This window comes from Gobius niger, assembly GCF_951799975.1.
Source record: "Gobius niger genome assembly, chromosome: 14".
Lineage (NCBI taxonomy): Eukaryota > Metazoa > Chordata > Actinopteri > Gobiiformes > Gobiidae > Gobius > Gobius niger.
In genome coordinates this window covers 15,022,142-15,049,982 of record NC_136865.1, presented here as the reverse complement: position 1 = coordinate 15,049,982, position 27,841 = coordinate 15,022,142, and the positions used below count along the sequence as shown (strand labels likewise).

The following is a 27,841-nucleotide window of genomic DNA, read 5'->3' as shown; positions in this document are numbered from 1 at the left end:
TATTTTATTATATCTATAGCACCTAAATATGATGCTGTTGCCAACATGTATTTAGGTTTTCAGCTCTTGTCGTACATGTGTTGATTAGTTAAAGATGTACTGATGATGAGTTGTTTGATAACTGCTATGTGAGGTGATTGTACAGTGTAGTAGGGCGGAGGACACTGTGAGTTCCCCTGTCCTTTGGCTTTCACCTTCTCTCTTCATCACCCAGATCCATGTGCGCACTACCCCACCCCGTCCTGCTCACTTCCCTCCTCTCTGAGAGCCAGCCTCAGACACTTGGTTTTTGGAGGAAGGGGGTGAACCCAGTGAACAATCCAGTCTGTCTTTCCCAAAATAAGCCAGTGGGAGAGAGATCGCCAAGTAAGTCAAGGAGATTGGAGCAGCGTGCTCAGCCCCTGGTTATAAGTGGTGTGTCTGGAGCCCGACCTGCTCGAACCCTCAGCTCACAGCAGTGCTGCCTCTCTCAATGTTCTGCTCCTTATCCCTCTTTGTCCTGCTGCCTCACTCTCCTCACTTTTCCACTGTTAGTGAGTGAAAAGGCACACATCGGGAAGGTGCTGTTTGGCTCAAATTTCTTTTTTTCGTCTCTCACTTTGAATGACTTACCAGGAAGCATATGGATGGACTTCAGTTTTTGTTGGAAAAATAAAATTCCAAAATTTACTACCTTTTTTGACTGTTGTGAATTTAGATTTTTGTAACTGTGAGCAGCACTATAGGGAAGCCTTGAGAGTCTTTGCATTTTGGTTGCATGCCTCTTGACTTTTTGATGGCATCACACCCCTTGGGAGACCGGTGTGGCTGAAGGAGGGACAGACCTGAAGCTTTGCCCCTGCTCCCATCACTCAAAGAAAAAGGTAAGTGTGTTCCGGCAGCCAGCAGTTGCAACAGTAAATGCTGCAAATCAAAACACATAATATCTTTGTCATGGGACCTACTAACTCACTATGCACAGACTATTAATATCTGGCTTTTACTAAGCTGTCTGTGTGGAGGAATTAGAGAAATATGTATATGAGAGATACTGTATTGATGCAATGGTTTTTTTTGTTTGACATTGTAATGCAGAGCAGTGTTTTGAAGTGCCTAATGAGTATGGGGTCGGATGTTTTAGTGACACTGGTGTATGGAGCATCGGGGTGGGGCAAAGGATTCATATAAAATGGTCAGAACGTGAAACATAACTGACTTCTGGTTTCGGAGAAAAACAAGAGGCTGTATTTAAAATAAAAAGTAGTTAAGCTAAATTACCCTCATTTTTATGTTGTGTCTTTTTACCAATTTCCACTGTCCATCCAGTGGAGAGGCTTCTGGCAGGCTCCTGTGCATTCCACTGTAACAACATCCCAGAGTAACAAAGTGCAGGAAAGCCACAGTCCTGAGAAGCTCCTCTTAAATACAGATTCGGGGACATAATAATGAAGAACATTCTCAATATCACAGTGAAAAATACAGACAGCATATAAAAGGCATGCCTTGGAGTTTCTTTCTAATCACATGTGAAGGGGGTGTAGAGGGAAGGAGGGAAGAAAGTCTGGAAAAGACTACAGCGGAGTTCTAAGTCCAAAAAGACTTGGCAGCACTTGGTGTTTTGCTGGCTTATGGTGAGAGAAGCTGACAGACCGGTGTGTCTGCACACATGCTTCCTCCTATAGGTCTGCAATATCAAAGACAGTTACACAATCATACGCCAGGGTGGGAGTAGGTGCTCAAGTGTGAACTCTGCAGCTGCTGTTTTATACTTCATCTGGAGGGCTCGGTTCCTGTCCCTGTGTCCCTGCTCCGCAGACACTAGCAACTCGTGGGCTTTGCTCAAGCAGAACATTTGGGAAACATTTAACGTTTGACGATGCAGTTAAGACAAAATGCTGACTTTGAGATGATTGTGTCAACAGACTGAAAAAGGTTTTTATTGCAGATAGTGAAAAAAGTACTTTTTCTTACTGATTTTGCTGTCTAAGAACCATGTGCATGTGTTGACACTGATTGACAAGCACCTGCAATGCTCCATTTGAATGCTGCTGGGTGTTTATTGAACCAAACCTTCATTGGGCCTGTCTCAACTAGACAAACTTAGACTCTGTTGTCCATTTTTGTACAAAAGATTGACATTTAACATGATGAACAAATGGAAAAAATATTGGTTGTTGTCTGTTGAGTAAAGTGTATAATATGTAGATGCAACCACAAACATTTAAAGGCACTGTTTAAAAAAAATGGGGGGAAAAGTCTTTATTACATCATGACCTCCAAAGATAAAGGCTTACACCAAAGAGCTTGGTCAAAAGTGTGTTCCCCATAGATTGTGAATTCGATCTTTGTGGGAGGCCTGATCTTAAGCATCTTTGTGAGTGCAGTAAATAATACACATCTAAGAATTTGCAACCGCAAAATCCAACGGCTAGCCACGCCATGCTCTAGACCGTGACCAAGCATAAACAAAGGCCATGCCAAATGCATCCACATGTTCAGTATTCCTACACAATGCACTGCCCCCCTTGTGCCACTTCATCGGCCTAAACCTATTGAAAAACACAGTTAACCAACAGAAAAAAAGAACCTATGTTGTATGACTTCCCCTGCACTCTTTCAGGTGCCATGTCCGCATTTGAAATCATTGCCGGAAATGACTCTGCAACCTGCTCATAGACAGGGTGCACGTGTTTTCGCGAGGCTGGAAATGGAAACATGTTGGCCACGAGGCAGAGTGACTATTGCTCTCTGTCGATCTCGTATAGCACTTGAACGTGCTCTTCCAAACTGACTTGGTTATGCAGCTGCAGGTGTGTGCCTGGATGTGTGCTCGAACTAGGCAAACACACGTGTGGCTCCGCTCCTCTGTGTATTGCCATTCGAGCAGGAAATGAAGGAGAATGCCACTCATTCTCCAAGAACAGTAACCGCCACAAATTCCTCCACTTCTTTTTTCGTTTGTTTTAAGTGTTTCTCCAGCTATAGCACATAATAAGTACAGTATGTCAGACGCTTAACTACTATTAAAAATGGCAGTATTGCATGAGAAGCCTTGTAACGTCAGGATTATGTAAAATAATACGTTTTTTCATGTAAAAGACGTATTATGTGTGTTGTTTGAGCATAGCTTGTAACAGGTCTGTCTCTAGCTTAATGTCTCTATACACGGTCCCTTAAAAAGATTAAAGTCAAGTAGGTTTTGAGTTTATTACAAGCTTTATATTGAATTCACTTACATGTTCTGAGGGTTCACACTTCACTGCAACTGATTACATTTGCAATTGTCAATTCCTCAGCTTACCACTAGGTGTGGGCAAGTAAGATAGACCAGTTTTGAGCTTTCCTGCAATCCCTCATAGGTAATACAGTATTTTGGTCTCTCTTCCCAATCAGAACATGCACAAAGTGTATAAGATAACTTGTTTTATTGTTTTAATGTATATAAAAGAAACATCCAAGTGCAGAAAAATTGGCAAACGTCTCTGGTGACATCATGCTCTTCGCTCATGTTTGCTCATGACCAGTATAGCCCTCCCCGAACGTTACACAGCAGATTTATGGGACAGCCCTTGAGTAAGATGTATTTTTAATTTGACTAAGCGATGGCGCTCTGGAATAGATGGAGCAACAAATGAACAAAATGATAACCCTCCTTACATAAGGCTTTGTTGCTTGTTAATGTTTTACCTTGTTATTGTTTGACCAACTTCTTAACCTGTCCCGCGTGTCTGGTCAAAGTTGCTGGACTCTCTCAGCTGAAGATTTCTTGTTATTTCTCCCCAGTGCCCATTGAGTCTGTCAGCAGTGGCTCAGTCTTCCCCCAGCAGCTTGAATATGTGGGCAAGTGCTCTCTTATAACATGATCGCATTTGTTCAGGTAGTCCTACATGCCATATTTAGCGATGACTTTTTGTTGGCCTATCTTGCAGACATTTCCCCCCTTCACAGCTCGACTTCTGGCAGGACTTTTGTCTGAGATTTCCAGTCGTACAATGTTTGCTCAGTTCTTAGCGGAGGTCAACACCTCAGTAGGAAATGTACGCAATCATAGCTTATATCTTATGTCAAATTCACTGTCCTAACCTTTCTGCTTCATGAGAATAGTTTATGCTGCATGTGGAATGGATGGGGATTGGGGATAGGTCAATATTGAGTAAGAGGTTAAAAACAACTCCACTGAGACTCTTTGCATCAGTCCAGACTTTGTTATTGTTCAGTCTGAGCTTGATTGATGTGTACGTAGGTGTTCGTAAAAATAGTGCCTCAATACTGGGGTATTATGGTGTTACAGTCCCTTCGGAGACACTCATAAAATGTATTTTATTTCACACAGACAGATTTCCCCCTGTACTGGGATTCTTTTTAAAGGGAGACACTGCAGGCGGATTTTGGGCCAGTTTGTTCCCTTAATATGACGTGGAAGCAAATATTATATTATATTGTTACAATAAGATGTTCAATTATTGCTCCGACCCGCTGTTTCGGCATAAATTAATATGAGAAATTGCAAAATGCATTTTTCACTTATTTGGTCATGACATCTGACTTTAAGTACAGCATCTATAAGCAACAAATTGTCCAGTCCTGGTCTTAAGCAGTACTAAGTAACTCATGCCCCTAGAGGCCATAAGCGCCACTGCAGGTGTCGTAGCATGTTAAGTTTTTTTACTCATTAATTGTCCATGAGAGTAAATACTACACTGACAGAAAAGACAAAGGGAGAGAGGAATATTGTACATCCAATTACACAATGGAGAATCTTTTACTCAAACTTGGCTGTGAATACTGTTTAAGTGGCACTAGCCCGCAGTTAGCTTTGCCCGTTTGCCTGTTAGCTTCTTCTTCGTCATTACACTAGTCAGTGTGTATTGGGGCCTCCAACCCGTAGGCAGGAAAGCTACAATTGTGGTTTTCTGGTCAGAGACACCAGGGGGAGATGGAAGACCCCCAGTCATCCCATTAACACTTGTAATATCCCGGAAAGGATTTATTAAGGTTAACAAGTTACTTACTACTGCTTTAATAATACATTTTGTTGTTTGTTTTACTCATCATCTAATTCCTAGCCTGATTTATTGAGCTTTGAACCCCCTCAAAAGCAGACAAAATTACTTTTTTTTTTTTTTTTTACTTTTTACACAATTTTATTTCACTAATAGCGGTAATTTACTCAAAAAAAAAAGTATCCAAAATATTTGTATCTAATTCTAAATGAAAGACAACTTTCATTACATTTCATATTTTTATGTAAGTAATCTACAGCAAATGTTTCAAATTGATATCTCTAAATTAGAAGAAATTCTCTGTTCACCTGTAGTGTTTCTCTGACAACATTTCATACTATGAGCTTTGGTAGTCTTCACAACAGGATAAGATGTGTATTGAACCATAAAGGTACATTATCATGTGTATGAGATGCAGTGGACAGTAGTCGGGTAATACAGCATTTTCTCATATGTAAGTTCTTGTTTGAAAATATAAAGCTAAACAAATGTATTATGCTCAATTATGTTTTACATTGAGCTTACATTGTCTAAAAACAACACGCACAATTTAACTCTTACTATGCCGGCCTTAAATAGGTAATTAGAATAATTTCCTTAACATCAGTGGCAAGATGGAAAGCAATGATTACAATTTTACCCTCAACTCTGAACCACAAGTATTAGTGTAAATGGGCAGAGCAGTATTTGCAGAATTCTTCATATTTTGAAGTGAATATTTTGAACACTGCTGCTTCAACAGTGTGTCAGATTGTGAGTCCTTCACCTTAGAAGAGCATTATGATCCTGAATCTAGACAAAAGATATAGCTGTACTCATACTCTGCAGCAGACAGCTGAGTGAAATCCCTGTTATTTCCCTGTGCAGCATTCTCTCCCTCTCAGACCTTACGTTTATTTGGCCATGGATTTGGACTCCTAATCCGTACAGTTTAAACTTTAAGCCCATTGAGCAACATGTGCATTCCTAATTATTTCTTGCAATCAGCAAAAGAAATGTTTTTGTGCTCATTCAGTATCATTTCAAAGCAGTGTAAAGGTAAAGGTGCTGTAGTTGTCATTATACATCAGCTGTACAACAAAATTTGTCCTCTGCATTTGGGCAGCGGCAGTGCTACACCCGGGCCCCAACATGCAAACTCCCCACAGAAAGGCCCTGTCCAGGTGGGAATCGAACCTGGACCTTCTGTGAAATACAAGCGCTAACTGCTGTGTCACCGTGCAATAATGCATTAAATCAAAAGAATGAGCTTTCTCATGTTCTCTGTTGGAAGTATGGATCTACATGTACAGCTCTGGTATACTATTGTTAATTGACAATTCATTAGAAGCTAAACGGCCCAATACTTCAATGCTTCTCCCCTCTTGGCTCCTAAAGTTCATGTTTGAAAAAATCTAGCCAATTTCACAGTTTGTTTATTTTGGTCGGGATAAACTAATGTTAAGGCTAACACATGGGACTCATGCATGCAAACATGCCCCGGCAGATTGTTTCCATACATTTTCCCACACTCGTTCTCTCAAACACACTCTCTCTCATCCTGGGGAAGGGAAATCCAGAGGAGCACCTGGAGGAAACCTACACAGACATGGGGAGAACATGCAAACCCCAAACAAACCCCAAACAAACCCCAAACAAACCTCAAACAAACCCCTAACAAACCACTAACAAACCCCAAGGCCCTGGCCGGCCCAGGACTTTCTAGCTTTGCACCCGCTGCTCCATTTTTATTTTTTAACTTTGTTTAACTTGGACAGCCCTACTAAGATTAAGAATTTCTTTTTCAGGGGAGTCCGGACCCCCGAAGGTACATATTTTTAGTGTAAGGCAAAACCTGGAGAAAACCTATACGCAGACACCTAAGAATCACCTCTGTAAGTACCAAGGTATTACCCCTGTCAATACTTTGGAAATATTTAGCATCACCAGGTTAAAGTAAACCTCATCTTTGATTCTAGCCAAGTTAACAGAATGTTCAGTACATCAGGCTTGGTGTCTTTGGCCGACCAACATGCTGCTAAATTATAAAGAGCTCTGAACCAATTACCTCTGTGTTTCATGTGTATGGCAGACGGATATTGATTCTGTCTCCATTTTCCTGCTTTTTCCTCTTCACACTGCCAGCTAGAAAACCATGTTGTGTTGCCTCATGACTAATTTGAACCAGAGCATTTCCCAAGACTGGGCCCCAGTTTGCGCTGCATGTTGTCCAATAATCAGCTCCTTGCCGAGTTAATAGATGATTGATCTATTGCAAAGTTTCAGTCTTTGACTTGGAGGACACATTTCATGTCTTCGGGATGCATCCATATCGATTTCAGCATTGTGTATCGCCTGGATACCATGAGACTGTAGCCTACTCGAAGTCATACTCATTAACGTGGTCCTGATAAGAAACCAGTTGAGCAGAGAGCATGGCAGAGAATTTATAGGAGTTTAAATTCAATACATTGATCAACTCCAGGCAAAAAAAGAAGAAAAATTGTGGTGGTGTTGTGTTTTTGGTGCTGAATTTAAGATATTATTATATTGCACAAATAGTGCAAGCCGCCTTTGTTTACGTGTTGAGCAGGCTAGTTTTGACAACACTTGGGATGGCGAGTACAAAGTACTTTGGTCCAGGTTAAAGTAGAAAGTGTGGTCTAGGACTAGCTCCATGTTGGGTCAGGCCTTCTTTGTCCCTCTTTGGTTCCCCAAGGCTTGCACCTGAGCAGAGTGCTAGACAAAAAGTTCAAGTTGGCCTCTGTCCGGTCCGTCTGGTGCGCTCCGATCCGCACTCTGCTTCCCCATCCCTCTTGTCTAGTGGCGTGACGTCCCCACACCCAGGAGCACAGAACACACACAGGCCAGTGCGAGGCCTTTAGACTATTACCTGAGACCTAAAGCCGAAGCCTGGCCCAAGCATCTGTGATTGTGTGGTGTTGCTCTCTGGTCTCTTGGGCCTGTGTGGATAAACTCATGTGTGCCATGGTCCCACTCTAGCACCATATCTTGAACCTCTGCTTGCTTCCCCCATCCATCCCTACTCTTTTGTTGTATTTATCTCCCCGCTGTAAAACAGGTGTGTTGATCGCAGAATGACAAGTATTGGTCTAGAGCAGTGGTTCTCAAATGGTGGAGCTTCAGGATCTACCGTCATCATCTTTTTGCTCCTGACTGACCTCGGAAAACTGACTTATGACATAAATAAAGTTGTTGAGAAAAATGGTAAAGTTTCAGTTTTCAGGATTAAGGAGCACAGTTTTACCATGTGGAGACTTTGATCTGAGCAAGGATTTGTGTTGAGTGTAAATGAATCCACAAACGAAAAGATTACAGACAAATGAGCTACTTTTCATACAAACGCCCATTAACTATGACTATACAAGAGCTAGAATAAGAACTTACTTTTACTTTTATTACTGGTTTGGTCTTTTGGTTTAGATCTAGATAGTATTGTTACAATAAATTGATGTTTTTCACACACCCTTCAGTAACCCTTTGTTTTGCCTTCCTGATGTTGAAATTGTGATTTGTTTGCAATTCATAATTTTCTCGTGAGACACTGATGAATGATTGTTTTATTTTCTGTCTCCGATTCTCAGACGAGTAAAAAGGAAGATGAGCACTGGGATGTGTCCAGAAGACTATGTCCTGAATTCTGTGTTCCGGACTAATTCTAACCTCATGTGAGAAACTAAAACGAAATGATGTGACGAGATAGGGTTGATTTTTAATTATAGTCATCCTGTCAGAGAGATCCATTTAGTTAGAAAAATACAAATCTCTTTTCTGCATGCAGTGAATGACAATCCAAATACAATGACCAGAAACATAGAAAGCTACTTTGAATATCCAGAGACCAGTCATAGTTTTATGTTTGATGATTCTGAAAAAGTAAACCATCGCCAGGGCACTATCCAGGTATGGGGATTAGGGTTTTGTTACTACATTAGTTTGTATTAGAATCAAGGCAGTCAACAGACTTGCTGGGGCCCGGGACAAGATATATATCATATGGGCCCCCCACTTGGGACCACGCTACCATGCCATCCATTCAGTCATATAATCAAACAATCGTACAGGCTCCAAAAATATTCTAAATCACAAAAAAAAAAAACAGTATAGAAATAACAACAAAAGCGTCACAAGCAATCACACAATTCAAACAACTTTAAAGAAAGACTTAGTAACTTGTTTACCTTAATAAATCCTTTTCGTAGTCCCTCTGAGGGTAATACAAGTGTTAATGGGATGATAGGGGGTCTTTCATCTCCCTCTGGTGTCAGAAAACCACCCTTGCAACTTCCCTGCCGGGTCGGAGGCGCAATACACACTAATAGAATCACGAAGAAGAAGCTAACAGGCTAACGGGCAAAGCTAACTGCGGGTTAGCGCCACTTTTGCAGTATTTACAGCCAAGTTTGAGTGAAAAAAAAAAAACTCCGTTGTATCTTTGAGTTGTGACACAATGTACAATATCCCTCTCTCCCTTTGTCTTTTCTGTCAATGTAGTATTTACTTTCACGGACCAATTAATGAGTAAAAAAAAAGACATGCTATGAAACCTGCAGTGGAGCTTATGGCCTCAAGGGGCATGAGTTACTTTGTTCTGCTTTAATGGTTACAAATGACAAAAAAGACTGCAATTAATTTTGTAATGCCCTTTGAAAACATTGAACACCAGCATCTGTCTGGATTTGTAATGCATAAAACCTTCTCACCTAGTAAATTAAGAACACAGCAAACATGCGTTCAGCTGCAAGTTACTTTGTTATATTATTTCATCCCTGTTTACTCTTTGCATAAATAAAGTTGCCTTGCCTGCCTTGCCTTGCCTTGCCTCGCCTCATCACAACCGTCATAAAAAAGAAGCTTTTCAAAACAACTCAATATTTTCAGGTTAAAAGTCTGGTCCAGTTTAGCCTGGCTAACACCAGACTAAAATCACAAGTGATATTTAGTCTGGGGACCACCAATTCATTTTCTCGTAGGAGAGGTGTGGTTTACGATCGTCCATACTCGTTTATTGGGCGATACGAAAAAAAAAAAAAAAAACTCTCATGCGTCTGCACGTAGCCCCAGCCAATCATATCATCGTATGAGATGACGTATGACGTACCCGCTGTAAACTTTTGAGCTAAATTATTTAGAACAAGGTCTAAAGCTTGATCAAAAAATACCATCGTGTCTGCTGCTGTCATGTTGGATCCGTAAATAAACTTTTTTTTTATTATCCGTAAATAAACTACAAGCTTCCATATATCGAATAGCGCGTCATCGTCTTGCCGTCCCTCCTCGCTCTGTGATTGGTTCCCAAATCCACCGGAGATTTGGCCATGGTCCCCAGGCTGTTGTGCAGTTCGAAATAATTCGAGCGCACACAGCAGCCTGGCGTTAGCCAGGTTAGGTCCAGTTTGCTCTTAACATAAACTTTCAGCTGGAAACAAATAAATGACCGAAGGAGTGTAATTCATTTTGACTATTTATGTCCCATTGGGAATATTAGTATCAGTAGGGTATCAATAAATATATTTTACTTATATTGCACTTTACGTTTCCAGGAAATCTCAAAGGAGGTGAATAAAACCAGATAAAAACACACGAACAGTCGTCGCTTATCACCACCGAGTGAATGAATAATGACTACAAAGCTTTGAGGAGCTAGTCACACGCCTGCAGAGACTTAACATAAATCTATTTATTTGTTCTGGTAGCAAGATAGAAAAATGAACCACAGGGCTTTTGTTTAGCATTAGTAAGACAGCATTGGGTTTTACTGCGTGAGCCTACATTTACTGCATGGATGTAGTTAGTGTTTTATAGCAATTGCTCTCCTGAAATGGCTTAATTCTATTTAATTGACTCATTAGGTTGGCAAGTAAAGTTATTAAAAACTACAGGGCATGTTATTTTCTCCTGCAACTTTCCCTATTTCCGTATTGGCACGCCACAGCGGGCATCTGGTATGTGTCTGTGACGATTTTCAGTGCATTTTTGTGCAACAAATGAAAAATGAGCCGTTAAACATTAGCACAAAGTGTCTATTGTAAGTGGAAACATGTGCAGATTTATGACAGATGAACATGTCATTGTCGATAACTGCTGAGTAAACTGTGGTCAAGTCAAAATGGGCCACAACTAGTCGACCATTTGGCAACTTTTTTGTCAGAAGTTGCAGAGGCGTGTTTGCTTCCTTCCCAAGTGTAAACCTAACACACTATATACCTGAAATGCGGAGAAGGAAAGGCAGAAAAGAGGCAAAAGAGAGTATAAAAATGCAAAAATGAGCGTGACCACTATTGGAGATGTGGTGAACATCAAGAAGGGGGTTTAACAGAGGAGGTGGGCTGGGGCTTTGTGGGTAAGAGAAATTTGGCATGTTCTATGGAAACAGCTCTGGAGCCAGCACACACTCATTCTACTGTAAACACATACACACATCTCGCCCAATGTACAGACAGAGCGCAGACTTCAGTGGCCGTCATTCAAACTGCATTTTAAGGGCTATTTAAAGTCATTCCAATAAAACCCACAACCCCTATAATATGTTGTCCAGGGTAGACAGAGGAGAGAGAGTTCTGTTATGGGCACGCAAGGGGTAATAGTAGGAAAGGGGTAAAAAACATGGTCTGGATTTGAATTCTCCTCTGTCAAGCGTCTGGAAGGTGATTCATTCTCATAAAAAGGTATATAAATGCATATGTGTGCTGGATTTATCAGGGCCACTCAATCAGCTCAGCATCTCTGATATTTCCCACAGGTATAGTTTTGAGAGATGCCCACTTTCTGACCCCTAGTTGGCAGTGTGTAGCTGGGAAATATTTCAGCTATGTATGGCCTTGTGCAGCCACTTCACTCAAGGTTTTGGAGTATTTATTTACCCTGGTGTGTAAGCCACAACTTATCCTATTGTGTTCCGGACTTCTCCGTACCAGCTGAGACCACCACCCCTACACGTTTACAGACGGCATGACAGGCCAGACCCCAGTGTAACAGGATAATGAAGGAGTTTATCTGTCTGCATCACCACCCTAAATCTTCATCCAAACTCAACAACTACATTGCATACCGAAGAGTGTTTTTTTGGCATTATGTCTATTTGCTCTGTTCTCAGCTAAGGGGCTGTGAAACACAGTCTAAACATGGTCACTCATACCACAAAATCCTGGCGGGAGCTTCCAGGGCTCAGCAAGGGCGACCACCATAGAGCTCACTAATAACCAGTACTTCTAGACTTATGTGCATTTACAGTAATAGACTTTGTTTTTAATGGCAGCCTTGATAAATACAGTATGTCTATTAGGATCAGTAATGTCCCAAAGCAAACTCCCAAATAAGGATGTCTTCTCATCACTGAGTCTCAAATGCAAGATGAAAGAAAGAAATCAAATATCTAAGGTAATGTTTAAGATATAAAGTACCTTGACATTTAACGCTTGCTTCAATGCCATTGGGGCAACTTGTCCAGAACAGTGGGCGACCGAAATGCACTTCCCCGGGTCCCATGCCCAGACGCTGAGCTTGTTTGGTCAGGGCTTTCAAGCTGACCAAACAATTTAGCCTATTGTGCATTATTTTGGGTTGAGGGGGGGAATTCAAAGCACCCGAAGAAATCTCACTCAGACGGAGGGACATGCAAACTCCGCAGAGGAAGGACATGTGCAGTCGGGTATAAGAACCAGGGACATTTTGGCTGTGAGGCGAGAGTGTTACCCACTCAGGATTTTTATCCCCAACTATCTAAATAAACCAGATTTATTTCAATTGGCAGACTTTTCCCCCCTCTAGTGTAACATATAATGGCATGTTAAGCCATGACCTAACTATTCATTGTTACATAATTTTTTACACATCGTTCACATTTCAATGACTGGAAAACTGCATATAGGGAATTATCCCACTTTGACGCTTTAGACAGGTATAGATACAGATGGCATCTCGTCATAGAAGGCGTGGCTTCACTGAGGGGGAAAAGAGAATCTTTTGGGATACACATTTTTCCACTCTTTTTAGTCATTTTCTGGTGGAACATGAACTTATTTATCACACATGAATAAAGTCTACATCGGGTCCTTATGGATAGTTTTTCACTGCAGAGTAAAAACGAAAAACCGGCAGTCATAGCTAGCGCTAGCTAACATTAGCATGTAGCATGATGCCAACATGAGACATCATGATAGCATTCTCCGTTATTTATGTAATGGGCGGTTGAAAACTATATCAATAATTCTGCATTTGTTTAAGCAGTACTAAGTAACTCCCCCCACCCCCCAATCATCCCATCAGCGCTTGTATTAGCCCCAGAGGGACTACGAAAAGGATTTATTAAGGTAAACAAGTTACTTAGTACTGTTTTAAAGTAGTTTTGGAATAATTGGAGAAAGTTAAGAATTTTCTCTTCTTTGTTTTCCCCCTTAACTGTTTCAAACATGACCATATACGTATGGGCGATTCCAGAGATGCCGCCTCTATCTATATAAAGTGACCTTGAATTGCCACATTTGATCTTGGACACTGATTCTTCTTCATTTGCCTCAAACACCAATGGACAGAACATGTCTCAAGCTTAAGATCCGCAGTCCTCTCCAATTTTGGAATTGTACTGAAAAAACATACACAAATGAGTGCTCCGGTGTCTCCAGACCTAAGTAAACACGCTGGCTTCCAAACTCCACAGCGCAGTGCTAAAGAGACATGTCAGACGGGCTCGGAGTTCGGCCTTCTCAGCAGAGGATGAGTGATCTGAAAGGAAGGAGAGGTTTGCGGGTTATTTACATATGCACGGATACAAGATCACTTTGGGGTCAGTGGTGAGTGGCCAGTGGACCATAGCAAAGCTTGTAAACCAATCACATCTCATTCCTCCCCATGCACAATATGTTAAATCTGTGGTTCTCAAACTTCTACACTTCAAGAACCACCTCGGAAGAGATGACAGTAGCTCATGTGGTAGAGCGAGTCGTCTCATGACCAGAAGGTTGGCGGATCTAATAGGGATGAGTCACAAGCAGAGGAGTGTCATTTTGTTTTAAAACATCCTATGCACTAATTCCCACACTGTTCTATACCATCTTGTTACTGCTGAATACAGTGGCATACGTTTTCCATCTGGTTGTAGTTTGCATTCTGTGCGAGTTCGGATAGAAGTGATACACAGACCTCCAAGGGGCTTAAAACAAACACCAACTCACACTCAAGGAGACTCCTTACATATTTCCAGCTACTGTAGCAACAATAATAAACACACATGCATTCTAGTTTCTGCTTTTTACTTGCTCAGACATATGTGAGTATGTGAAAAGGAAAAAACAAAGGAAGGAATCCTGCAGTCTTCACTTATGTGAATATTTTAATAATCCATTGTATTATAAAACATGCTATTAGAGTGACATGGAGGTAACCCATGGCAAGTGCAATGGTGTAATGTCCCAGGCCGCTTGAATGAAGTTTGTCTCTCGGCACCTGTGGAACTAATAGTAAGCCAGTGAATTCAGATCTGCTATGAAAATATTTGGTGGAATGAGAGAAGGAAAGAAGGGGGCGTGGATAGGCCAGGAGGTTCATACCTAAAGACAGGCGTGTAGTTTGGCTACGGCTTAGGATTTCCATTAAGCGGCAGGTTTGAGAAACAAGATAATTGCTCTAGCAGAGGCTCCAGGCTGGAGTCCCTCTCCCCCCTTACGCTGTTTCTCTGAGAAGGGCCTGTTTGCTGCATACTCCATTATATTAAAGTGAGTCCGCTCTAGCAATACTCTCGCAAATTGCACTTTCATGGAGATTGTATTTTGCAAGTATTGCTATTAGAGTGGATGAAGATATTTTTGGAACATTATGTGGGTTATTAAAGTCATTACAATGGGACACGCACTTTATTGAATGCATCTAAACAACCAAAAGCTCATTTAATGTACGGAACTTGTTTTGTTTCATTCCTTAAAACAGTTAGCTCATGCAAGCACAAAATGCTCTGAATGATATGTAAACATTGCTTGTCGGGAAAAGAGAACTAGAAACTAAATGCTCTTTATACTCTAGTTACTCTGGCTTTAGGGTGATGTCATGCCATGGCCAAATGACACCTGTCAAAAGGTGTGTTGGACACTGTGATGGTTTTATGCAACTTGAATGGTTAGTCATGGTGTACATCGTTGTTTAGAAACTGGACAAGGAGACGCAAAGGCCTGGAAGAAATCTGAATAAACACCAGCCACATGTAGTTTCATTGGGCTGTTAAAAAAGCTGTAGAGGTTTATGGGCCTCGAGTGATTAGCAAATTTAGAAAAAGGTCAGTGCTTTACCACTCAGAGTTTTATAGTTTGTTAGCTGTTACTAAGAAACAATCTCTGACCATGCACTTAGGTTGAGCCAGTAGCCTTCTGTTTTCAGTAAATCAGCCATGTAATTGTGAGAAAGAAAATCCCACTGCCCCATTAAATAAAAGAATTACAGTGATAGCTGTGGCTAGCACAACGTTTGTTTCAGTCAGGCATGTTTGAGTTATCTTATGAACTCCCCACACTATGAGACAAGATTCTCAGCAACTGCTGTCAACTAGTCCAGACTCGGTGCAACTGAAAATTATAGCAGAATTGTTGTTGGCGCTCAGCTTTACTTATTCAGTCTGCCTCCTTCTCAAGAGATCGAAACACATGTAGTGATTTCTTATTTTAGTGCTCACATTGCAACCGATACTAATTTCATATTCATGGATGACAACTTCTAAACCAGGAAAGTCCCACTGAGATTAGGAATCTCTTTTTCAGGGGAGTCCTGGCCCCAGACGGGAACCTAATGTACATATTTTTAGTGGCAAGGGAAACCGGAGTATCAGGAGGAAATTGACGCAGACACGGGGAGAACATGCAAAGTCCACACAGAAAGGCCCCATTCAGGTGGGAATCGAACCTGGGACCTTCTTGCTGTGAGGCACGAGCGCAAACCACCGTGCTGCTCAACAACAATAACTAACCCTCCCATAAATCTGGTCTCATACACATTATCACATTATTTGGGAGTGGAAGGCTTTCTTGAGTGCTTGGGATTTTCTTTCTGCTCTTTAGGGTATCCCTAGTTCAGAAGAAAATCGTATCTTCTGCGCTCACAAATGTACGTTTTCTATCTGTTTATACTTAAAAATGAAATAAAAATATGTAACAAAGGAACTGAAGGTTAGGTGTGATGATAATTTGAGTCACAGCTCTTTGTTGTCGGTAAGTTGTGCACATGCCGCAAACCTTGCATCATCCAAGTAGTCAGTGCTCATTTAGTAACTCTAAAGTGGACTATGAGGAGCAGCCCGTGTTTCCGTTTTGATTTCTCAATGGCTAGGCTTAGAGCAGTGATCCCGTCTCCATCCTCCCCCTCGGCCCTGCGCTGTCCAAGGATGTGTCTCATTTTCATGTCTGTGGTGTAAGTTTTATTCCAGTCTGACTCTCACAGTCCTCCCACCAATCCTCCCATCCCCGGAGCTGCCAAGCCCAGACAAAGACGCTGCTTCAGCCCCGCTTTGGTCTTGTGATTATCCAAGCATGGGTCCATCTACTCCAGCCAGACTGACAAGAATTTCCCTCCATCCAGCCTACAAATGGGGAACACTTTGGCAAATTTAGGTGTGTCTGTGCGAATGGCATAGGTGGAGGTGTGACAGTGTTTGGTAGAATACTTTTTGAAATTGAGCTTAGTTACAGAATACTCAATACTTTCTGTAAAATTTATTTTGTATTTGCATTTGAACCATCCTTTAAAGCAGTACTAAGTAACTCATGCCCCTAGAGGCCATAAGTGCCACTGCAAGTGTCGTAGCATGTTGCGTTTTTTTACTCATTAATTGTCCGTGAGAGTAAATACTATGCTGACAGAAAAGACCAAGGGAGAGAGGGATATTGTACATCCAATAACTCAAAGGAGATAATTTTTTTCATTCAAACTTGGCTGTAAAAACTGCTTAAAGAGACTATACAGAGATTAAAAATGTTAAAATTATGTATTTTCATCCCCCTACATGTTCCAGCCATGTCCTAATGTGTAGAATGAGCTCAGACCTATTCACCACAACTGCCCCTTAAATCCGCATAAGACCTGAGGTGGCAGTAGTGAGCATAAAATGACGAACTTGCATCTAGACCCTATAAGTAGCCCACAGTTAGCTTTGCCTGTTGGCCTGTTAGCTTCTACTTCTTGATTCTATTAGTGTGTATTGGGGCCTCCGACCCATAGGCAGGGAAGTTGCAATTGTGGTTTTCTGGCCAGAGACACCAGGGGGAGATGAAAGACCCCCCAATCATCCCATTAACACTTGTATTACCCCCAGAGGGACTACGGAAAGGATTTATTAAGATAAACAAGTTACTTAGTACTGCTTTAATATTGCACAGGGCAACCTTTAAGGCTACTTTCAAGGTCAGAAGTAGCTGGACGATAAGGTTGTTAGTAGTAGTAGATTCCTTTTTTGATGCAATTTGGTACATTTTGTACGTATGCGTGTTCACCAAGTTGTTCATGCAACTTGGTGTGTCTTTAGTGTCTGTGTACTTTGGTGGTGGTATGAATGAGAGTGTGAATGGGTGAGTGGTTCCTTGATGTAAAGCGGTTTGGGTAAAAGTGCTGTATAAGTTAAGACCATTTACCATTCCATGGAATTCAGATCTAATATACTTTAATCAGTTTGCTCAAGGGGATAAGTGGCTTGTGATGGTTTGTTGGGTTGTTTGTCAGTAGCAAGATACATAAACAGTAGCACATCAAATAAGTACATTTGAAACAGAATGCCAGATGTGTATTGCAAATTGCAATAATTATCTTAAGTTTCCATTATTTTTTGTACTATACACCAGGTGTAGGCAACATCAGGTACTGTATATCCTCTGAGCCCCCAACAGCGATCTTAACACCATCTAAATTACTCTTAGAATAGTGATAAAACTCCCACAAATACTGTGAGATGATCTCCGGACCCCCATATTTTTGAAAGATTGATACGCGACCGCACTTTGAGGAAAAAAACATGATTAGCAGATCGAACACGGCATGTTTTTGCCCCCTGTTGTCTTTACTGCAGATCGAACAGATAGCGTCATCACTTCAGTCAGTCTAAACACACTTTCATTTACAAATATACAACAGTCAGCTGCAGTTGTTTCGGTGTCAGGATTCTTTGTTTGCCACTGTAACTTTTTTCTTTTGACTTATTTCTTAAACTAGCTCCATGAAGACATTAGTAATCCCACATGTTTTATTTTGAGTCAGTTGACAAGAAGAAGAATTTCAGATATAATAATTTAACAGGGTTATTAGTGACACAGGAAAAATAAGGTCCATCTTGTTAAACCTGGATTTATCCTCCATCCCATATTGCGCAGTGTGTGGCCTCTCTTCAGCTCGTCATGTATCTTAAAAACAGACACGCAATTGGTGCTGACGGGGAGTTGGCCCAAGAAACACACATTCATCTCATTAAATAAATGTGCTCTACCATTTGTTTTGTCTCCATCTCCCAACATAGTGTGATAATTGAAACAAATTGCGATACTCCTGGCCAACGGCGCTTCTGTCTGACATTTGAAAATATGTCTGGAAGCAAAAAAGGAAAAACAAGCACGGTCAATTAGGCTTTAGTTTAAATGAGGTAGAGGTAAGTAGAGGTAAATGGTGTGTAAAGAATAGCTATAGTTGAAATAAGTTTATGCTCAGTTTAAGCCCATTTTAGCCAAATTGTTTTGTGATACCAAATTTGGCATGAATGTTTTCTAGGGTCGTGTTTCAGAAAAGCCCATTAGCTTCCCAAAAAATTCAATAAGAGTGCTATTTTCCAAGAGAGTTTCCAATTACAACTCTACTCTAAATAGGCCAGTGTCAGACCCCTGATAATGCCATTTTTCTTTCCTTTTTAAATTTTGTATACATTTTAGCAAGAGTTTACATCAGGCTATTACAAGTTCATAATAATTTGTTCCAACTGGGCCCCGTTTGGTCCCACGCTGGACCCAAAGACCTCTTCCCGAGACCTGCTTCACTCAAAAAAGCTATGATGAGGTCATACTTTGTGCCTGGATTATACATTTCAGTACGTAATATCCTGTGATGATTTAAAGGCAAATTCGGTACAACATGTTATTTTTTTGTCAGCTATAACCAACTTTTCTTTGTTTCCGTTGTTTACTTGGTCGGGACAGTGCATGTTCATGAACACACACCTGGAACTCATACATGTAAACGCGCCACGCCGGATTGTGGGCTTATTTCCATCTTCCATCTCATTCTCTACAAACTCACTTTTATCCAACCAATTCTATCTCACACACTTATTGAATCTTTTATTGTCAGCTGTTAAAGAACAACTGAATGCCTTTCTTTGTGCACCCTAATTTGGTTGGCTGCTGCTCTCTTGTGGATCTCCATAAATAGGCAATATTTTGTGCTGTCTAAAATGTTTTGTGATTGTCTCGTCAGTAATCAGGTGCTGGAAAATAACCACATAAAGCAATCGTTTCAAGTTTTATTAACAAATGATTGTACATTCCAGGCATACCCCTTCTTTAGTGCCACCCACTCCTTGTCGAAGGCTGCCCTGCATGTGCACTGGGCCGTGTTTGTTCAGCTCAGTGTTAGATCCTTGAAGGTGTGAGCCTCGAACTGCTTGGGTCCTCTTACACAGCCTGCACTCTTAAAGCCACGAGCCCATAAAGAGCAGCATTGATCCAAATGGGTGGGGTGGGCTTCAGACAAGACCGCAGTTCTGTGCTGGTGGTCTGGTTCATGTATGTGTGTGCAAGTGTTTTGTGTTTTAGGACTGCAGCCTGACCCACCCAGCAGAGTTTAAAGTGATTAACAATATGCTGCTCTCTAAAACCTACATTTAAAGGTCAACACGAAAAGAGAAAAACAAATAAATATCCGTCATCGCCAGTACGGGGTTTTAAGTTACAGTATGATGAGACCCAACGAGGCACAAAACTAATGAAACTGTACCGATCCACTGCACTACGGCCTGGGACTGCCTGGGATAATTCTGTTAGTTATACACATAATTTAATGCATGGCAGTGTTCTCAAAATCTCCCTTCTAAAAGCTATCTTGTGTGCTCTGCTGCTTATCTTAAAACATTATCATCATTTAGTCTATTGTGTAATTCGAGTAATAATTGTTACTTCACTGCTGATATTTACTGATCTGTTATCATTTGTTATGCTATTTAGGCCCTCTTTTGATCTACACTCTATAGTAATTGTGTGTCTAATTGGCATGCTTATGCTGTATGTGTCTATTTGTTAAAAGCACTGGCTCTAAATTGTGATTTGTGAGCTTCCTTTCTAGCCTGGTTTTGGTCATCTGCCTTGTTTCTTCTGCCAGAAGCCCATTCAGATGGAGCCCATTCAGTCTCTGGTCCAGTAGCCTGGAGCATAGAGGCATTTCATCTGCTTCAGGGGGATTTGACCAAGATTTCCTGCCCCTTATTAAATTATAATCTCTTTTCTCCCTCTCTTTCTCCTTTCTTTGTGTTTTGGACTGAAAAACACAGGCTTCTTTCTCTGTTTTGCTGCCAGCCACAGTGTGTATTGATGCGCACACTGCAGTGGTGTTGGCCGGACTGGAGTTATTGAGATGATTGGCGGGAGACGTATTCGAAGTGGGTCAATTGAGAGATCAAGAGCCTGAGCTTACTGCGTTTACTGTGCAACCTTTTACTCCCTGTCTCCTTCTGCCTTTAGTAATGGCTGTGTGTGTGCTCATCACGGCTCTATTCAGATGCTGTGTAATTTTCACTTTCCATTCTTTTGGAAACCACATGCCAATTTAGGTTCCAAAAGCTAATTGCGACCAACCGAAATAACTTGTTTGAATCCCAAAAAAATATCACATAAGGTACAAATTTTACCAAGCCTCTTCTTGCGAACAATTGTGCATCTACAAAGTCTTTATTATGTGTGTGGATAATAGCACTTAAGCCATAAAGAGTTTTATTTGAAGGAAATGATCAAATCTGAAACCAATTCTATCCACCGGAGGACATGAATGAATTTTTAGCATCACTTTCACTTGACGAACATTGTTAGTCGGCCAAGCTAACCATAAACATAAACACATTAATTACTTACATATTCAACAATACAGGCTTTAAACCACTGAATTTTCTCCATGTAACCTTTAGCTACTTGCACTTTCAGCTTGTGTTTCAGGCCCTGGCAGAAAACAATGGAATATTTGATGGTGTGTGATTACCCGGGGTTATTTTTGCTCTCCAGAACATTCCTCACCTTGAGAACAGCGTACCGGCTTCACACAGGAGCCCAGCACCTCATCACCACAGCCCTGAAAATGACATGCTCAGGAAATCTAAATGTTTTGCAAAGTGCACTGTAAAAGTCATCATAAAATATGTGGAGCGTGTTTGTGTGCGCACTGAATGGGTTGCGAGATGTGTTTTAATCAGTTGTTAATTTGGAGTTCTGTGTGCACTTTCCTAACACATGCAAGAGTGAAGTCGCAATGCTGTCTAATAACAGATTTGAAGTTCCAAGAAATGAAAGTCAGTCGGCAATAGCCATGCTGACAGTTGCAGTTGTGGTTTGCGGCAATCATGCTGCTCTCTCCTTTTTACTGACTAACTCCAGTCATTTTATTGTCTTATACTTAATAAAAATAGAAAATACCTGTCTATATGTTGGTTTTCTTGATCAGAAGCCTTAACGTAATAGTAATGTAGAATGTTGTGACTCTTATGTTATTTCTCAGGGGGTTGTCGGTCTCATCCTTGATCTGGTTCACCTTCCATAAACTTGCAGGTCCTCCTTCATCCCACCCCCACCGTAACATTTTAGGTTAGGATTGCTTGATGCCTTCTTTTTGAATAGGAAATGAAAAGGTTGCCTGTTTTCTCTGTTCAATTGCTATATGGGTAAGGCCACTAGTTGCTGCAAGAGGCTTTTGCTGGAGTTGAGCTGAAGAACTAAATGATTGTATAATTGTTATACATTAATACAAGTAATACTACACTTCAATTATGCAAAGCAAGAGAGAACGCATATGGCAAGTTATCCAATATCCGAGAAGTTGGCGGTTCGAATCCCTGATGCTGCAGGTGTAGATTGTTGTTGTGTCCTTGGGAGAGACGCTTCACCTATGTCACTTTTGTAAATGTAGTGAGTGGCTGGTGGTGGTTGGAGGTGCAGATGGCACAGATCGGCAGCCTATAGCTTCCGTCATCAGTCTACCCCACGGCAGTTATGGCTACGCTTACCACCGAGCATGGAATGAATGAATTATGAATACAGCATAGCGCTTTGAGAAACTTGTCAATGCAGGCTTGTAAAGCACAATACATGTGAGCCATTATTATAATTACAATAACAATAGACATGATTGGAGTTTATTAGTAATTAGAGTACAGATTCTTTTTTTTTGAGTTACTATGTATCGTTTTTTTGTTATTCCCATACCAATAAAGTTACAACATTTGTATAGTACAGTGTGTACTAATGTCATCTATTGCTCCAGTTTACTTATTCCTGGACCACTTTAGGTGCCAGAGAGATTTTAGCATGTGAAATAGGTGTGCCCTTGCCCCCTCTGCCTTTGGTGACAGGAAGCCATAGTTAATGTGTTGCTCAAAAAAGACAAAACTTTAAAAAATATGCTTTAAAAACAAAAACAAAGGGGAAAAGTTGAAGATGTAGATGTGTGTCCAGTTATCGGGTTATTATATGACAGCACAGTCTGTGTACAATATGTTCCTGTGTGCAGGTACAGGCAGTAATTGCATGCACAGTATATATTTAATATGTGGGTGTTCTGTGTGCGTGCGTTTGTAGTTTTGCTCTCACAGTGGCTCATGGACGCCAGCCGGAGAGGATTGCATGAGATTTTTAAACAATGTCTGCGGAGCTTTTCAGGGAAAATATTTGATAAACAGATTGTGGAAGTCTGTGAAATGCCTGGCCTGGTCTGATCTCTATTAAAGTGCAGCTGCTGTTTGGAAGTGTGTTTTCCCTGCCGGCTTCTCCACACAGTGTGACCCTGAACCAAGTGGGCATCCAGAGATGACTTAGATTACACTAATTTCAAAGCACCGTACCCCTGAAGCTGACAAGCCTCACTGACAAGCACCCAGCCTGGGCCAAACACCTTCCTCTTGACTAACTTTCTCATTTCATTACTGTGTTCATTACTGTGTGAAAATATTGTGATATTTGATTGAAAATAAAAAAAAGAACATTCCTTTATTCTTAATTTTACGTACAACCCACCTAAAACAACAACAAAAAAACAACAACAATCCAAACTTAACATCTTGTGTTTGTGTTTTCCAGTTGTGCGTGACATTTGAAACGCTGCCTGACTGGTGACAATGCTGTTGACTCATCTATGTGTGCTGCTGATGACAGCGTGCTGTGCTCATGCAGGGGGTTATCCACCCATAACCCACATGAAGTACATGCAGCCCATGATGAAAGGACCCATTGGACCTCCATTTCGAGAGGGAAAAGGACATTACGTTGGTGAGTGGCTTAAGAGTTTTAAGTGTTAAATTTCACTCTGTTCTGGGGACATAAAAACCTATATTTGAGTTTGTAGAGGTTTTCAACTTCATGGGTAGGAAAAAAATCTAAATGCATTTACTCCCCTCTGCTGGTCATTTCAGGTTAGTACAGTATGTCAGAGGTACCGAATATAACCAAGCTTATTACAGGATCACATAAAGTAAAAGTTAAAAGTAAACATGTATTGTATTAATAGTTTTGTATAATTATGTTTTATTACCATTTAACACAGATGCTCCATAGCTTTTGAACAAGATGAAAAGTAATCCGTATTTGTAGTGTATAGATATTTAAAAGTTTTATTCCTCTGTAAAAAGCAAACAAACAAAACATGTTTCGGGCTGCCAAGGGTTTGGTCACAGCATATACAGTATAGAAGCTATGGACTGGTCTTAGTGCATTAATGTCCAATAAAACCTTCTGTTCTGAAAGACAATAAATAAAATGATCAATAAATATATACTATATATATACTAGTAATCCAATTGATCCCAGTAATCCCAGAAACCTTGATATTTGGGCATAATAGTACAGCGCCTTTACTTTCAATCACGGTGGCCGGTCCGTCCGCAGTGGCAACCCATACCCGAAAAACAATTGATCCTGGAGCATCATAGACCTCTGTAATGGAAAGTAAAGGGTCACAAAAAGGTCAAGTAATTTTTCACATTGACAAATATAGTTTGGATAAAGCGGAAGAAAATGGATGGATGGATGGATGGATGGATGGATGGACAAATATAGTTACAATGAAACACAATAATGTTGAATTAATATATAAAGTACATCTCTCTCATGTACCTACTCAGCTAAACTATGTAGATATAATGTAGAGAATCAGTGAGCCTTTGAGATTTACAAAATTATTCCAAATTTTGCTTGGTACTGGTGTTTATACAGCACTTGAGAAGACAAATTATTATTATTGTAATTTTGTTTTGACTGTCCAACAACAAAAAAGTGGAAACTGAATTTGGGTACAGTTAAGGAAGTACAATTTTCCACCGCTACATTTTTTATCTAGGCTAGATGTAACTAACTGATTAATGCTCCTGTAATGCGACTATGCTAATCAAGGCATATTTAATTCCATTTTAGGTACATGATCTACAATCAATATATTAAACAATATAATATACATTAAGAAGAAGAATAAAATTAATAAAACCACAATTGATGGTGGAGTGTGTAATGGATATACACTTTTAACCCACTTTTGTGCTGAATGTGTCTTATAGGTAATACAGGCCACTCAATTAAACATGCCCCATTAAGGATGCAATTATTTTTCTAAACTGCAATTTCAATTAATCTAAATGACACATGTATCAATGTATCAATATTTATAATATACAGATTTACAACATTTTTGAAGCCAGAACTCAAAGTCTCGACCCCAATGTGCGCTGACCTCAATGTGCGCTGCTCCGTCTGACCTATGTGCAGCACTGGTGTATTTTTATTTTACTTTCATTCATTCATTCACTAATCGATGATGCTTATTTTTCAGACATGCCACCCATGATAGAAGTTAAGGGGGAGCCAGGCCCTCAAGGAAAACCAGGACAAAGGGGTCCACCTGGACCTCCAGGACTCTCAGGAAAGCCTGGGCTGGGGAAACCTGGGGTCAATGGACCACCAGGTCCTCCAGGACCTCCTGGGTTTCCTGGGATTGGAAAACCAGGACTCCCTGGTCTACCAGGAAAACTTGGACCAAAGGGATTAGGTGGGGAAAAGGGTGAAATTGGTCCCCGTGGTGAACCAGGTCCGAGAGGTCAACCGGGGCAACCAGGTCTGCCCGGTCCTGCTGGCCTTTCACTGAATGGAAAACCTGGTCTTCCAGGTACCAGGGGTCCTCCTGGATCAAGAGGAGAACCAGGATTTAATGGTGCTGCTGGCCCACCAGGGGACCGTGGACTTAAAGGTGAAGATGGAATAGGGAAACCAGGTCCTTCAGGAATTAGAGGCCCACCTGGACTTAAAGGCAACTTAGGACCCCCAGGAATCACAGGCATTGGAAAACCAGGACTAAAAGGTTTACCTGGAGCACCAGGTGCTAAAGGGGATCAAGGATTGCCTGGAGAGCAAGGAGAACCAGGAGAAGCAGGAGCTCCTGGTCCACAAGGTCTACCTGGGCCAGGCGGACTCGGAAAACCTGGAATAGATGGATTGCCAGGATTGCCAGGTCCTGTTGGTCCAAAAGGTGAATCGGGCCTTCGGGGGCTTCCTGGATTTCCAGGGACACCAGGCTTTGGAAAACCAGGTCTAGGTGGGCAGAAAGGAGACAAGGGACATAGTGGGCTACCTGGTCTGCTAGGTGACAAAGGTGAGCCAGGGATGATGGGACCATCTGGAGAACCTGGCATTGATGGACAACCAGGACCACCAGGTCTACAAGGTCCAATGGGACTTCCTGGAAAACATGGCTTTCCAGGACAAAAGGGGGAACTAGGTCCTCAAGGTCCTCCAGGATTGCCTGGCCTCAGAGGTGAACAAGGGGACAGTGGGCTGCCAGGAAAGCCTGGAATGTCTGGGGAGAAAGGCCACCCTGGTTTCAGTGGACCTATTGGAAAACCAGGACCTAAAGGTGAGTCAGGACAAATTGGCTTACCTGGAAATCCAGGTCCAGCTGGAATTCCAGGACTTAAGGGGGAAGCAGGATTTATGGGAACTCCAGGGCCTAGAGGACAGTCAGGAATTCCTGGTCTTCAGGGGCCCATGGGTCCAATGGGGCCACAGGGTGCACCTGGGCCCAAGGGGGAATCTGGACTTCCAGGAGCAGCAGGAATTGGCAAACTTGGTGAAAAGGGACCTATTGGTCCACAGGGTCCACCGGGAAAACCGGGCCCTGCAGGCCTCAATGGTAGCCCGGGACTTCCAGGACCACCAGGGCTTCCAGGTCCCCCAGGAAATGGACAAACCGTTGTTGCTGGTCCCACCGATTCACAGTTAGAGGGAGATGAAGTACCGGGAGACAGGAAAGGCCCTGCATACAGTCAGGTCCCACTTTCAGCATCTGTAGCACCAGCTTTCACAGCCATTCTGAGCACACCATTCCCTCCATCTGGAATGCCAATCAAGTTTGACAGAACTCTATATAATGGGCAAAATGCCTACAGCACGTCTACTGGTATGTTCACTGCACCTCTCTCTGGCATCTACTACTTTGCTTACCACATGCATGTAAAGGGAACAAGTTTGTGGGTGGCTCTGTACAAAAACAATGTACCAGCTACCTACACTTACGATGAATACAAGAAAGGCTACATGGACCAGGCCTCTGGTAGTGCAGTCCTCGAGCTGAAGGAGGGTGATCAAGTATGGGTCCAGATGCCCTCTGACCAAGCAAATGGCCTATATTCTACCGAGTACATTCACTCGTCCTTCTCAGGGTTCCTGCTTTGTCCCACATAACCCAACATCTCCTTTTAAATGTTTATGTAAGTCACCTCAGAAATGTAAGATTTCACCCATTGCAGTATCCATTAGCAATACCATAATTTGCACTCAGTTCATTACTTCCCAGCAGCAGTGAGATAGGCTTGGCCTATCTGTTCAACAGACAGATAGGCCAAGCCTTGATTCTTGGTACCCTGATGGTACCAAGAATTGGTCATGAATAAAATAGGTGACTGGAGTGAAGTGCAAATAACAGAGCTCCATTCTGAGTTTCGGCATTAGTGTCCTTGAATGTGTTTTGTGTGTGTTTTTAGATTCTTATTATATTTTTAAAAGAAGTATATTGTCAGTTTTTTGTTGTTATTTTGACATGTGATGATCTGGTGTTGTCAGTGATGTATTTTTTTTCAGGCTCTTAAATGTCTAATGTGTTTGTAGCAGGCATTCCCATGTGACTGCACATCTTCCCACTTGCTCCGACACCACAAGAACAACATGATCTGGACTTAAGGGCATGGTTAGTTTCTTTAACTGCAGTCAGTCCATTTTTGTTCCTACTTAGGAATATGGTATTAATATAACCTTTTGAATAAAATACAATAGTATCAATTTACAAGAGAAAGCCTATATGAATCTTTGACCAATAGTAGTGAATGCCAAATTTAAAAACCTATTGGATATTGTAGACAAACGTTTTGGATGAAGTACAAAATTTTAACTACCAAGAACAGATGATGGATTAAGAACTTTTGTCTGCACATACAATGGAAAAGTCCTATCAAACTGACAGCTTCCGCAAATCTATTGGATAATATTTACAGTGATCATAGGGACAAATTGTATGTTTACGTCTCTAAGTTTAGTGTAGACGTGAAATCTCAAAAGAATGCATATAGTTACCTAAAATTGATACACTATAATAGTCAAGTTTTTTAAGGCTCT

At 41.3% G+C, this 27,841-nt stretch overlaps 1 protein-coding gene across 1 annotated transcript; it reads left to right on the top strand.

The window, feature by feature from the left end:
• The first annotated feature begins 720 nt into the window (after positions 1-720).
• Positions 721-27,841, top strand: col8a2 (collagen, type VIII, alpha 2). The gene is made up of 3 exons (XM_079571249.1): positions 721-863; positions 23,270-23,458; positions 25,011-27,841. Exons 2-3 carry the CDS (start codon positions 23,308-23,310, stop codon positions 26,912-26,914), a joined length of 2,055 nt encoding a protein of 684 aa, XP_079427375.1. The 5' UTR covers positions 721-863; positions 23,270-23,307; the 3' UTR covers positions 26,915-27,841.

Excerpts from the sequence above, each read along its gene's own strand:
- col8a2 (XM_079571249.1), top strand. The coding sequence starts at position 23,308 with ATGCTGTTGACTCATCTATGTGTGCTGCTGATGACAGCGTGCTGTGCT. Across the intron at positions 23,459-25,010 it reads GGGAAAAGGACATTACGTTG|ACATGCCACCCATGATAGAA; the intron begins GTGAGTGGCTTA and ends CTTATTTTTCAG.